The sequence below is a fragment of the Salmo salar genome, chromosome 09 (genome assembly GCF_965601325.2).
Source record: "Salmo salar chromosome 09, fSalSal1, whole genome shotgun sequence".
Taxonomy (NCBI): domain Eukaryota; kingdom Metazoa; phylum Chordata; class Actinopteri; order Salmoniformes; family Salmonidae; genus Salmo; species Salmo salar.
The window spans coordinates 72,591,787-72,605,127 of NC_138299.1; the positions used below are offsets into that span (position 1 = coordinate 72,591,787).

Sequence of the window (13,341 nt, forward strand, 5' to 3'; positions counted from 1 at the left end):
ATATGCAATGTGTATGTGTCACTATATGCTTTGCAGCGTGGTTAGGGCACATTCACTTGTGTGATATTAAACTACAATGCAGACCTTGTCCAAAGTGGCAGTTGACCTTTCAACCAGAGTGGCGGTAGACATTTCGACCAGCACTCTAAATGGCCCTCGGAATATCCATTTTTTTTAACTTTTTTTTTTACATAACCCTTCATGAATGTATCTGATATTTCTGTGATGGGTTGATGATTCTTCCGCACCCAAAGCCCTGCCCCTTGACGCACTCCCGCCGAGCCAGCGCCTCTCTTCCGGCTATAGCGGGAAGGGACGGCTCCATGCGGTGCGCATCCTACCCATTTGCCGGGTCTAATATGTTTAATGCAGATAACTTTGACATCAGGCATCATGGTGCCCACATAGTTATTCTGCATGGGCTATCAATCTCGCTCTATTTAGATCTTTAGGGGCAAGTTTTTTACCCTGTCATGATCATGCGTTATGGTGATGACTGCTTGGAAGCCTGAACATAAAAAAGTGTTATTTTATTTGTCAGATTAAAAGCCGTATTTTGTGTTATTTGAGTGGCGCCCCATGGAGAAGGGGTTTAACTTAAACCAAAATGTGTTTTTCCAAGGATTAATCCCCCTTCAATTAAAATAAGTAAATGCAGCCTATGTCTGAAAGGCTTTCCCGAACGACCGCCTCGGGGATCTCTACTGTAATTGCTTCATGTTTGTTGTCACAAATGTCAACTGTGTAGATCAGAACTGAGCGATATATGGAGACTGGAACCTATCGCAGCCCGACGGAGAGCACACCAGGCGGGCAGGGCAAAGTGAGGACGACCCCTTTAATCATTCATCTACAGGACTACCCTATCTCCGGTAACTGGTCATCCATCTCCAGAGCCGCCACATTTCAGGGAAAATAACGTTTCAATACTCAAGTCAAATTAGGGAAACCTTTTCTGCGCCCCCGGTTTGCTGTGCGCTCACAGTTCCTGGTGGGGGTCGGACGCGTAGCCCCACTCAGACGCGTTGTGACAGAAACAAGCCTCCGCATCTGGGAAGACTGAACAATCTTCTCCTCGCCTCGTAACGACATTTGAAGCCTCTCCCTTTATCAAACCAACGGGCATCATCGGATACCAACGACTTAAAATGACACCTTAAGTCACCCTCTTACCGCGCGCTGGTGTGTGCTGTCTCTGGTATTATTTTTCATTTTCACACTGAGGGCGAAAAGGGGGGAAACAGACAACTCGTACATCTCCAAGTTTTCGGGTGTCGGTCGCAGTGGAGGGAGTGAAAGGCGATGGCAGACCGGGCGACAGCAGCGCTCGCTCTCCTGGTTCTCACCTTGGCAAGTGAGTAATCCCTCCAAATCTACTCGGCCCTGTGCGGGACCCCCGGGGTACCCTGGGTATACTTAGACAGGACCATAACTATAGTTTACCGTGGCTCTTCATATTGTAATTCGGCCGCGACACATCCTGCATATCCATGGTGCTTACAGGGTGGAGACAGCCTATTTTTAACGATTCTAATTGATAATAATTTCGTTTGAATATCAAGACATAGGATGCATAAAGTCAAAGACATATATTCTAATTCCTGTCTGGATAGCGCCTAGGCTATGCGTAACGGGGGTTATGTTTATAATTGTTTTTATGAGAGGCTAGCCTGCTGTTGTAAATTATGATGATGTTTAAATTGTTTCCCTGCTTTGATAACATTATATATTTTCAACGGACAGACCAGTGGGGAAAGTATTGCAGGTATTCCGTGCGTCAGATTGTGTTAAGGCACGTGATTTTAACGGCTCCGTTAACTAACGTGCTCGATTTTACACAACATGCACGCTGGCTGTTAGGCACTACGCAGCAATGTGTGACATACACACACAGGCCTAGAGAGAGGTCTCCGAATTTCACACACAGTATCAATCTTTATTAGGCTTGAAGCTAATAGGCCTAAGGTTGAAATATTTTGGCCGAATTGTAGAAATGGTCAAACTGACTCCTCATAACACTTCTTTGAAATCTTTTGACATTATAGGTATTTTATGACAGCCATTTAAATGTTGTGTCTAATTGAACACACACAATGCCAAATAAACCTGCTTGATTAGGCTTTTATGATTTCATAATGGCTAATTGTGCTCAATGGTTCACTGCTGATGATGATTAGGACGTCAAGGTGCCTTTCCACCCTGGATTTGGAATATATACGTTTTACTCAAACCCAAAGAGGAATTTAAATATACGTTCCTTTGACTTACCTCTACATTGTAGATATGTCGGTGCGTCACATCTTTAATGGTATGCTTATGCTGTCCATGGTGCTGAATTACGGCCGCTTTTACCAACGCTATCTAAGGTGCTGAATACGGGTCTTTTCACAGACGCTGTCCAAGGTGCTGAATAAGGGCCCCTTTTACAGACGCTGTCCAAGGTGCTGAATTAGGATAGGCCTACGTTTCAGTTTAGTCATGCTATTCAACTCAGTCTACTCTACGCTGTTGGTGAACACTGGGGCTGTTGGAAAAAACTATTTCACTCCAAAAGCACAACTCTCCCAAGATTAGATACTTGGATTCTCATATAGGCCTAATGAGGGGTCACCCTGTGAATGTTTTCTCAACTTCCCTTATCTTCCTCCTGAGGACATGTAGTGAGCACCTGCAGACTAGATGCTCAGCCTGTCCTCCGAGAGCTGTCTCGGGAGACAACATAGCGTGACTGTGTCACTGTCACCTCTTGTCTCACTCTGTCTGGAAACCACTCAATCTGGCAACCGCCTCTGTAGAGTTTAGCTTCGTGTTCTCACTGTCTTGCACTCTCTCTCTCTCTTTATTTGGTGTGTGGCTGTAAAGTTTGGAGGGTTGTAAAGATTAGTCTCTTTTACTCACTATCTTTCTGTCTGGCTGCAACTCTCTCATTCACATGCTCTTTTCTTTTCATCTGTCTGTTTCTACCTCCATCATCTCTCTCTCTCTCTCTCTCTCCCTCTCTCGCTCTCTCTCTGTCTCTCTCTCTCTCTCTCCCTCCTCCCCTAACCCCTCTCTCCCCCAGTAGCAGCTGCATGCTGTAGTGGTAGCCTATAGTGCGGGTGTGCTAACGCGTGCTAAAACTAACTCTGATTAGATCTCTTGTTTGTTCACTGGCTTCTCAATGCCCAGGAGTGCAGGAGAGGGAATCACACGCTAGCAGTCTTTAGCTTGCTGCACGCATGCACACCCACCCCAAAGAATAGAATACTTCCCTGGTTAATCTGATGACCATTTTCAGAGAGCAGAAAAACATACGATAGAGAGAGCGAGAGCGAGAGAAACCAGAGAACGAGAGAGCGAGGAAGAGAGAAAGAGAAAGAGAAAGAGAGAGAGAAGTAGAGTGGTCTCTTATGTAGATGACGTTCTGTGAGAGCCATCAGCAGGAGTTGCATCAGTTGGTTTTAGAAACCAGGCTCTGCTCCTGCTCCTGCTCCTTCCCATGGCCACATTAGTTGATGTGAGAATGACAGACAGGGAAAGGAGAACAGAAGAAAACCACTCTCCCTCACCTGCCTTTGTTCCGCTCAACCTGCACTTGTAACCTGTTACTGTCGCTGGAAACGAGATTGGAGAGCAGAGCAGAGGGGGACAAAGAAAGAGAGGAGAGGAAGAGCAAGGGAAGAGAGGAGGGGGAGGAGAGAGGAGAGCAAGGGAAGAGAGGAGGGGGAGGAGAGAGGAGAGCAAGGGAAGAGAGGAGGGGGAGGAGAGAGGAGAGCAAGGGAAGAGAGGAGGGGGAGGAGAGAGGAGAGCAAGGGAAGAGAGGATGGGGAGGAGAGAGGAGAGGAGAGCAAGGGAAGAGAGGAGGGGAGGAGAGAGGAGAGCAAGGGAAGAGAGGAGGGGGAGCAGAGAGGAGAGGAGAGCAAGGGAAGAGAGGAGGGGGAGCAGAGAGGAGAGGAGAGCAAGGGAAGAGAGGAGGGGGGAGGAGAGAGGAGAGCAAGGGAAGAGAGGATGGGGAGGAGAGAGGAGAGGAGAGCAAGGGAAGAGAGGAGGGGGAGGAGAGAGGAGAGCAAGGGAAGAGAGGAGGGGGAGGAGAGAGGAGAGCAAGGGAAGAGAGGAGGGGGGAGGAGAGAGGAGAGGAGAGCAAGGGAAGAGAGGAGATGGGAGGGGGAATAACAGGGCCGTGCACAGACCATTCAGGGGACAGGTGCTCAAAATGAAAAAAGGGCGCCCCTCGGCACCCCCCATTTATTTTTTACTGATTGTGATTTGTTTTAAATGCTTTTAAATCATATAATATGAATCATCTTCTAACTGGTATACGGCTGGATAGTGGCTTGTGTGGATCATGTCGCAGTTTAAATAGCGACAGTACTGCCACAGCAGCATACCATTTGATCAACACTTGATAACACTTGATTTACATCATCATTAATATTCAGTCTGGTTGGCTGATAGCCTGCAGTTAGCTAGAGTCTAGACTAGCTGTGTTTCTGTTGCCCTGACACACATGTGAAACCCCCGACTGAGGAAGGGATGGCGCTGGGTCGGTGGGTCGCAGATGCAGCCTCTCCTCTCATTGTCGTTCTGCATCTCTCTCTGATGCGCGTATCAGCCAAGCAGACCCAATATTGATGATGGAAATCAAGTGTTATTCTGCTGTGGCAATAATGTTGATATTTAAACTAGGTAGCCTGCTACACACACTGGACCAGTGAACGCAACTTAAGCCATGCGTGTTTGGATACTGGGCGCGCGCAATCTCTGTACAGGGCAGACCAACGGACAGGACTGGGCGGGTAGCGGCGAACTTGACGACGTCACAAAGACTTGTAGCTGTGCATGTGCCTGAGGGCAATGGAAGAGAGGAGGGGATTGGGGGGAGGAGAGCAGGCTGGAGGAGGGCTGATGTGAAGAGAGGAGGGGATTGGGGGGAGGAGAGCAGGCTGGAGGAGGGCTGATGTGAAGAGAGGAGGGGATTGGGGGGAGGAGAGCAGGCTGGAGGAGGGCTGATGTGAAGAGAGGAGGGGATTGGGGGGAGGAGAGCAGGCTGGAGGAGGGCTGATGTGAAGAAAGGAGGGGATTGGGGGGAGGAGAGTAGGCTGGAGGAGGGCTGATGTGAAGAGAGGAGGGGATTGGGGGGAGGAGAGCAGGCTGGAGGAGGGCTGATGTGAAGAGAGACGGGGATTGGGGGAGGAGAGTAGGCTGGAGGAGGGCTGATGTGAAGAGAGGAGGGGATTGGGGGGAGGAGAGCAGGCTGGAGGAGGGCTGATGTGAAGAAAGGAGGGGATTGGGGGGAGGAGAGTAGGCTGGAGGAGGGCTGATGTGAAGAGAGGAGGGGATTGGGGGAGGAGAGCAGGCTGGAGGAGGGCTGATGTGAAGAGAGACGGGGATTGGGGGAGGAGAGTAGGCTGGAGGAGGGCTGATGTGAAGAGAGGAGGGGATTTGTGGGAGGAGAGCAGGCTGGAGGAGGGCTGATGTGAAGAGAGGAGGAGAGCAGGCTGGAGGAGAGCAGGCTGGAGGAGGGCTGATTTGAAGAGAGGAGGGGATTGGGGGAGGAGAGCAGGCTGGAGGAGGGCTGATGTGAAGAGAGGAGGGGATTGGGGGGAGGAGAGAAGGCTGGAGGAGGGCTGATGTGAAGAGAGGAGGGGATTGGGGTGAGGAGAGCAGGCTGGAGGAGGGCTGATGTGAAGTGGGGAGGAGAGCAGGCTGGAGGAGGGATGATGTGAAGAGAGGAGGGGATTGGGGTGAGGAGAGCAGGCTGGAGGAGGGCTGATGTGAAGAGAGAAGGGGATTGGGGGGAGGAGAGAAGGCTGGAGGAGGGCTGATGTGAAGAGAGGAGGGGATTTGTGGGAGGAGAGCAGGCTGGAGGAGGGCTGATGTGAAGAGAGGAGGAGAGCAGGCTGGAGGAGAGCAGGCTGGAGGAGGGCTGATGTGAAGAGAGGAGGGGATTGGGGGGAGGAGAGCAGGCTGGAGGAGGGCTGATGTGAAGAGAGGAGGGGATTGGGGTGAGGAGAGCAGGCTGGCGGAGGGCTGATGTGAAGGGGGGAGGAGAGCAGGCTGGAGGAGGGCTGATGTGAAGAGAGGAGGGGATTGGGGGGAGGAGAGCAGGCTGGAGGAGGGCTGATGTGAAGAGAGGAGGGGATTGGGGGGAGGAGAGCAGGCTGGAGGAGGGCTGATGTGAAGAGAGGAGGGGATTGGGGGGAGGAGAGCAGGCTGGAGGAGGGCTGATGTGAAGAGAGGAGGGGATTGGGGGGAGGAGAGCAGGCTGGAGGAGGGCTGATGTGAAGAGAGGAGGGGATTTGTGGGAGGAGAGCAGGCTGGAGGAGGGCTGATGTGAAGAGAGGAGGAGAGCAGGCTGGAGGAGAGCAGGCTGGAGGAGGGCTGATTTGAAGAGAGGAGGGGATTGGGGGGAGGAGAGCAGGCTGGAGGAGGGCTGATGTGAAGTGGGGAGGAGAGCAGGCTGGAGGAGGGCTGATGTGAAGAGAGGAGGGGATTGGGGTGAGGAGAGAATGCTGGAGGAGGGCTGATGTGAAGAGAGGAGGGGATTGGGGGAGGAGAGCAGGCTGGAGGAGGGCTGATGTGAAGGAAGGAGGGGATTGGGGGGAGGAGAGCAGGCTCGAGGAGGGCTGATGTGAAGAGAGGAGGGGATTGGGGGGAGGAGAGCAGGCTGGAGGAGGGCTGATGTGAATAGAGGAGGGGATTGGGGGAGGAGAGCAGGCTGGAGGAGGGCTGATTTGAAGAGAGGAGGGGATTGGGGGGAGGAGAGCAGGCTGGAGGAGGGCTGATGTGAAGAGAGGAGGGGATTGGGGGGAGGAGAGTAGGCTGGAGGAGGGCTGATGTGAAGAGAGAAGGGGATTGGGGGGAGGAGAGCAGGCTGGAGGAGGGCTGATGTGAAGAGAGGAGGGTATTGGGGGGAGGAGAGCAGGCTGGAGGAGGGCTGATGTGAAGAGAGGAGGGTATTGGGGGGAGGAGAGCAGGCTGGAGGAGGGCTGATGTGAAGAGAGAAGGGGATTGGGGGGAGGAGAGCAGGCTGGAGGAGGGCTGATGTGAAGAGAGGAGGGGATTGGGGGGAGGAGAGTAGGCTGGAGGAGGGCTGATGTGAAGAGAGGAGGGGATTGGGGGAGGAGAGCAGGCTGGAGGAGGGCTGATGTGAAGAGAGACGGGGATTGGGGGGAGGAGAGTAGGCTGGAGGAGGGCTGATGTGAAGAGAGGAGGGGATTTGTGGGAGGAGAGCAGGCTGGAGGAGGGCTGATGTGAAGAGAGGAGGAGAGCAGGCTGGAGGAGAGCAGGCTGGAGGAGGGCTGATTTGAAGAGAGGAGGGGATTGGGGGGAGGAGAGCAGGCTGGAGGAGGGCTGATGTGAAGTGGGGAGGAGAGCAGGCTGGAGGAGGGCTGATGTGAAGAGAGACGGGGATTGGGGGGAGGAGAGTAGGCTGGAGGAGGGCTGATGTGAAGAGAGGAGGGGATTTGTGGGAGGAGAGCAGGCTGGAGGAGGGCTGATGTGAAGAGAGGAGGAGAGCAGGCTGGAGGAGAGCAGGCTGGAGGAGGGCTGATGTGAAGAGAGGAGGGGATTGGGGGGAGGAGAGCAGGCTGGAGGAGGGCTGATGTGAAGAGAGGAGGGGATTGGGGGAGGAGAGTAGGCTGGAGGAGGGCTGATATGAAGAGAGGAGGGGATTGGGGGAGGAGAGCAGGCTGGAGGATGGCTGATGTGAAGAGAGGAGGGGATTGGGGGAGGAGAGCAGGCTGGAGGAGGGCTGATGTGAAGAGAGGGGGGGATTGGGGGGAGGTAGAGCAGGCTAGAGGAGGGCTGATGTGAAGAGAGGAGGAGAGCAGGCTGGAGGAGAGCAGGCTGGAGGAGGGCTGATTTGAAGAGAGGAGGGGATTGGGGGGAGGAGAGCAGGCTGGAGGAGGGCTGATGTGAAGAGAGGAGGGGATTGGGGGGAGGAGAGCAGGCTGGAGGAGGGCTGATGTGAAGAGAGGAGGGGATTGGGGGGAGGAGAGTAGGCTGGAGGAGGGCTGATGTGAAGAGAGGATCGGATTGGGGGGAAGAGAGCAGGCTGGAGGAGGGCTGATGTGAAGAGAGGAGGGGATTGGGGGGAGGAGAGCAGGCTGGAGGAGGGCTTAATGTGAAGAGAGGAGGGGATTTGTGGGATGAGAGCAGGCTGGAGGAGGGCTGATGTGAAGAGAGGAGGAGAGCAGGCTGGAGGAGAGCAGGCTGGAGGAGGGCTGATTTGAAGAGAGGAGGGGATTGGGGGGAGGAGAGCAGGCTGGAGGAGGGCTGATGTGAAGAGAGGAGGGGATTTGTGGGAGGAGAGCAGGCTGGAGGAGGGCTGATGTGAAGAGAGGAGGAGAGCAGGCTGGAGGAGAGCAGGCTGGAGGAGGGCTGATGTGAAGAGAGGAGGGGATTGGGGGGAGGAGAGCAGGCTGGAGGAGGGCTGATGTGAAGAGAGGAGGGGATTGGGGGGAGGAGAGCAGGCTTCGAGGAGGGCTGATGTGAAGAGAGGAGGGGATTGGCGTGAGGAGAGCAGGCTGGAGGAGGGCTGATGTGAAGGGGGGAGGAGAGCAGGCTGGAGGAGGGCTGATGTGAAGAGAGGAGGGGATTGGGGGGAGGAGAGCAGGCTGGAGGAGGGCTGATGTGAAGAGAGGAGGGGATTGGGGGGAGGAGAGTAGGCTGGAGGAGGGCTGATGTGAAGAGAGGAGGGGATTGGGGGGAGGAGAGCAGGCTGGAGGAGGGCTGATGTGAAGAGAGGAGGAGAGCAGGGTGGAGGAGAGCAGGCTGGAGGAGGGCTGATGTGAAGAGAGGAGGGGATTGGGGGAGGAGAGCAGGCTGGAGGAGGGCTGATGTGAAGAGAGGAGGGGATTGGCGTGAGGAGAGCAGGCTGGAGGAGGGCTGATGTGAAGGGGGGAGGAGAGCAGGCTGGAGGAGGGCTGATGTGAAGAGAGGAGGGGATTGGGGGGAGGAGAGCAGGCTGGAGGAGGGCTGATGTAAAGAGAGGAGGGGATTGGGGGGAGGAGAGTAGGCTGGAGGAGGGCTGATGTGAAGAGAGGATCGGATTGGGGGGAAGAGAGCAGGCTGGAGGAGGGCTGATGTGAAGAGAGAAGGGGATTGGGGGGAGGAGAGCAGGCTGGAGGAGGGCTGATGTGAAGAGAGGAGGGGATTGGGGGGAGGAGAGCAGGCTGGAGGAGGGCTAATGTGAAGAGAGGAGGGGATTTGTGGGATGAGAGCAGGCTGATGTGAAGAGAGGAGGAGAGCAGGCTGGAGGAGAGCAGGCTGAAGGAGGGCTGATTTGAAGAGAGGAGGGGATTGGGGGGAGGAGAGCAGGCTGGAGGAGAGCTGATGTGAAGAGAGGAGGGGATTGGGGTGAGGAGAGCAGGCTGGAGGAGGGTTGATGTGAAGAGAGGATGGGATTGGGGGGAGAAGAGTAGGCTGGAGGAGGGCTGATGTGAAGGGGGGAGGAGAGCAGGCTGGAGGAGGGCTGATGTGAAGAGAGGATGGGATTGGGGGGAGGAGAGCAGGCTGGAGGAGGGCTGATGTGAAGAGAGGAGGGGATTGGGGGGAGAAGAGTAGGCTGGAGGAGGGCTGATGTGAAGAGAGGAGGAGATTGGGGGGAGGAGAGTAGGCTGGAGGAGGGCTGATATGAAGAGAGGAGGGGATTGGGGGAGGAGAGCAGGCTGGAGGAGGGCTGATGTGAAGAGAGGAGGGGATTGGGGGAGGAGAGCAGGCTGGAGGAGGGCTGATGTGAAGAGAGGAGGGGATTGGGGGGAGGATAGCAGGCTGGAGGAGGGCTGATGTGAAGAGAGGAGGGGATTTGTGGGAGGAGAGCAGGCTGGAGGAGGGCTGATGTGAAGAGAGGAGGAGAGCAGGCTGGAGGAGAGCAGGCTGGAGGAGGGCTGATGTGAAGAGAGGAGGGGATTGGGGGGAGGAGAGCAGGCTGGAGGAGGGCTGATGTGAAGAGAGGAGGGGATTGGGGTGAGGAGAGCAGGCTGGAGGAGGGCTGATGTGAAGGGGGGAGGAGAGCAGGCTGGAGGAGGGCTGATGTGAAGAGAGGAGGGGATTGGGGGGAGGAGAGCAGGCTGGAGGAGGGCTGATGTGAAGAGAGGAGGGGATTGGCGTGAGGAGAGCAGGCTGGAGGAGGGCTGATGTGAAGGGGGGAGGAGAGCAGGCTGGAGGAGGGCTGATGTAAAGAGAGGAGGGGATTGGGGGGAGGAGAGTAGGCTGGAGGAGGGCTGATGTGAAGAGAGGATCGGATTGGGGGGAAGAGAGCAGGCTGGAGGAGGGCTGATGTGAAGAGAGAAGGGGATTGGGGGGAGGAGAGCAGGCTGGAGGAGGGCTGATGTGAAGAGAGGAGGGGATTGGGGGGAGGAGAGCAGGCTGGAGGAGGGCTAATGTGAAGAGAGGAGGGGATTTGTGGGATGAGAGCAGGCTGATGTGAAGAGAGGAGGAGAGCAGGCTGTAGGAGAGCAGGCTGAAGGAGGGCTGATTTGAAGAGAGGAGGGGATTGGGGGGAGGAGAGCAGGCTGGAGGAGGGTGATGTGAAGAGAGGATGGGATTGGGGGGAGAGAGAGGCTGGAGGAGGGCTGATGTGAAGAGAGGAGGGGATTGGGGTGAGGAGAGCAGGCTGGAGGAGGGCTGATGTGAAGAGAGGATGGGATTGGGGGGAGAAGAGTAGGCTGGAGGAGGGCTGATGTGAAGGGGGGAGGAGAGCAGGCTGGAGGAGGGCTGATGTGAAGAGAGGATGGGATTGGGGGGAGGAGAGCAGGCTGGAGGAGGGCTGATGTGAAGAGAGGAGGGGATTGGGGGGAGAAGAGTAGGCTGGAGGAGGGCTGATGTGAAGAGAGGAGGAGATTGGGGGGAGGAGAGTAGGCTGGAGGAGGGCTGATATGAAGAGAGGAGGGGATTGGGGGAGGAGAGCAGGCTGGAGGAGGGCTGATGTGAAGAGAGGAGGGGATTGGGGGAGGAGAGCAGGCTGGAGGAGGGCTGATGTGAAGAGAGGAGGGGATTGGGGGGAGGATAGCAGGCTGGAGGAGGGCTGATGTGAAGAGAGGAGGGGATTTGTGGGAGGAGAGCAGGCTGGAGGAGGGCTGATGTGAAGAGAGGAGGAGAGCAGGCTGGAGGAGAGCAGGCTGGAGGAGGGCTGATGTGAAGAGAGGAGGGGATTGGGGGGAGGAGAGCAGGCTGGAGGAGGGCTGATGTGAAGAGAGGAGGGGATTGGGGTGAGGAGAGCAGGCTGGAGGAGGGCTGATGTGAAGGGGGGAGGAGAGCAGGCTGGAGGAGGGCTGATGTGAAGAGAGGAGGGGATTGGGGGGAGGAGAGCAGGCTGGAGGAGGGCTGATGTGAAGAGAGGAGGGGATTGGGGGGAGGAGAGCAGGCTGGAGGAGGGCTGATGTGAAGAGAGGAGGGGATTGGGGGGAGGAGGGCAGGCTGAAGGAGGGCTGATGTGAAGAGAGGAGGGGATTTGTGGGAGGAGAGCAGGCTGGAGGAGGGCTGATGTGAAGAGAGGATGAGAGCAGGCTGGAGGAGAGTAGGCTGGAGGAGGGCTGATGTGAAGAGAGGAGGAGAGCAGGCTGGAGGAGAGTAGGCTGGAGGAGGGCTGATTTGAAGAGAGGAGGGGATTGGGGGGATGAGAGCAGGCTGGAGGAGGGCTGATGTGAAGTGGGGAGGAGAGCAGGCTGGAGGAGGGCTGATGTGAAGAGAGGAGGGGATTGGGGTGAGGAGAGAATGCTGGAGGAGGGCTGATGTGAAGAGAGGAGGGGATTGGGGGAGGAGAGCAGGCTGGAGGAGGGCTGATGTGAAGGAAGGAGGGGATTGGGGGGAGGAGAGCAGGTTGGAGGAGGGCTGATGTGAAGAGAGGAGGGGATTGGGGGGAGGAGAGCAGGCTGGAGGAGGGCTGATGTGAATAGAGGAGGGGATTGGGGGGAGGAGAGCAGGCTGGAGGAGGGCTGATTTGAAGAGAGGAGGGGATTGGGGGGAGGAGAGCAGGCTGGAGGAGGGCTGATGTGAAGAGAGGAGGGGATTGGGGGGAGGAGAGCAGGCTGGAGGAGGGTTGATGTGAAGAGAGGATGGGATTGGGGGGAGAAGAGTAGGCTGGAGGAGGGCTGATGTGAAGGGGGGAGGAGAGCAGGCTGGAGGAGGGCTGATGTGAAGAGAGGATGGGATTGGGGGGAGGAGAGCAGGCTGGAGGAGGGCTGATGTGAAGAGAGGAGGTGATTGGGGGGAGAAGAGTAGGCTGGAGGAGGGCTGATGTGAAGAGAGGAGGAGATTGGGGGGAGGAGAGTAGGCTGGAGGAGGGCTGATATGAAGAGAGGAGGGGATTGGGGGAGGAGAGCAGGCTGGAGGAGGGCTGATGTGAAGAGAGGAGGGGATTGGGGGAGGAGAGCAGGCTGGAGGAGGGCTGATGTGAAGAGAGGAGGGGATTGGGGGGAGGATAGCAGGCTGGAGGAGGGCTGATGTGAAGAGAGGAGGGGATTTGTGGGAGGAGAGCAGGCTGGAGGAGGGCTGATGTGAAGAGAGGAGGAGAGCAGGCTGGAGGAGAGCAGGCTGGAGGAGGGCTGATGTGAAGAGAGGAGGGGATTGGGGGGAGGAGAGCAGGCTGGAGGAGGGCTGATGTGAAGAGAGGAGGGGATTGGGGTGAGGAGAGCAGGCTGGAGGAGGGCTGATGTGAAGGGGGGAGGAGAGCAGGCTGGAGGAGGGCTGATGTGAAGAGAGGAGGGGATTGGGGGGAGGAGAGCAGGCTGGAGGAGGGCTGATGTGAAGAGAGGAGGGGATTGGGGGGAGGAGAGCAGGCTGGAGGAGGGCTGATGTGAAGAGAGGAGGGGATTGGGGGGAGGAGGGCAGGCTGAAGGAGGGCTGATGTGAAGAGAGGAGGGGATTTGTGGGAGGAGAGCAGGCTGGAGGAGGGCTGATGTGAAGAGAGGAGGAGAGCAGGCTGGAGGAGAGTAGGCTGGAGGAGGGCTGATTTGAAGAGAGGAGGGGATTGGGGGGATGAGAGCAGGCTGGAGGAGGCTGATGTGAAGTGGGGAGGAGAGCAGGCTGGAGGAGGGCTGATGTGAAGAGAGGAGGGGATTGGGGTGAGGAGAGAATGCTGGAGGAGGGCTGATGTGAAGAGAGGAGGGGATTGGGGGAGGAGAGCAGGCTGGAGGAGGGCTGATGTGAAGGAAGGAGGGGATTGGGGGGAGGAGAGCAGGTTGGAGGAGGGCTGATGTGAAGAGAGGAGGGGATTGGGGGGAGGAGAGCAGGCTGGAGGAGGGCTGATGTGAATAGAGGAGGGGATTGGGGGGAGGAGAGCAGGCTGGAGGAGGGCTGATTTGAAGAGAGGAGGGGATTGGGGGGAGGAGAGCAGGCTGGAGGAGGGCTGATGTGAAG

The 13,341-nt window shown here is 56.5% G+C and overlaps 1 protein-coding gene across 1 annotated transcript in view; it reads left to right on the forward strand.

The window, feature by feature from the left end:
* The first annotated feature begins 841 nt into the window (after window positions 1-841).
* LOC106611789 (neuronal acetylcholine receptor subunit beta-2) overlaps window positions 842-13,341 on the forward strand; it is a 60,206-nt gene continuing 47,706 nt past the window's right edge. The window contains exon 1 of the mRNA XM_014212375.3: window positions 842-1,354. Coding sequence (XP_014067850.1) covers window positions 1,303-1,354 — 52 coding nt within the window. The 5' untranslated portion in view covers window positions 842-1,302. The remainder of the gene's footprint in view (window positions 1,355-13,341) is intronic.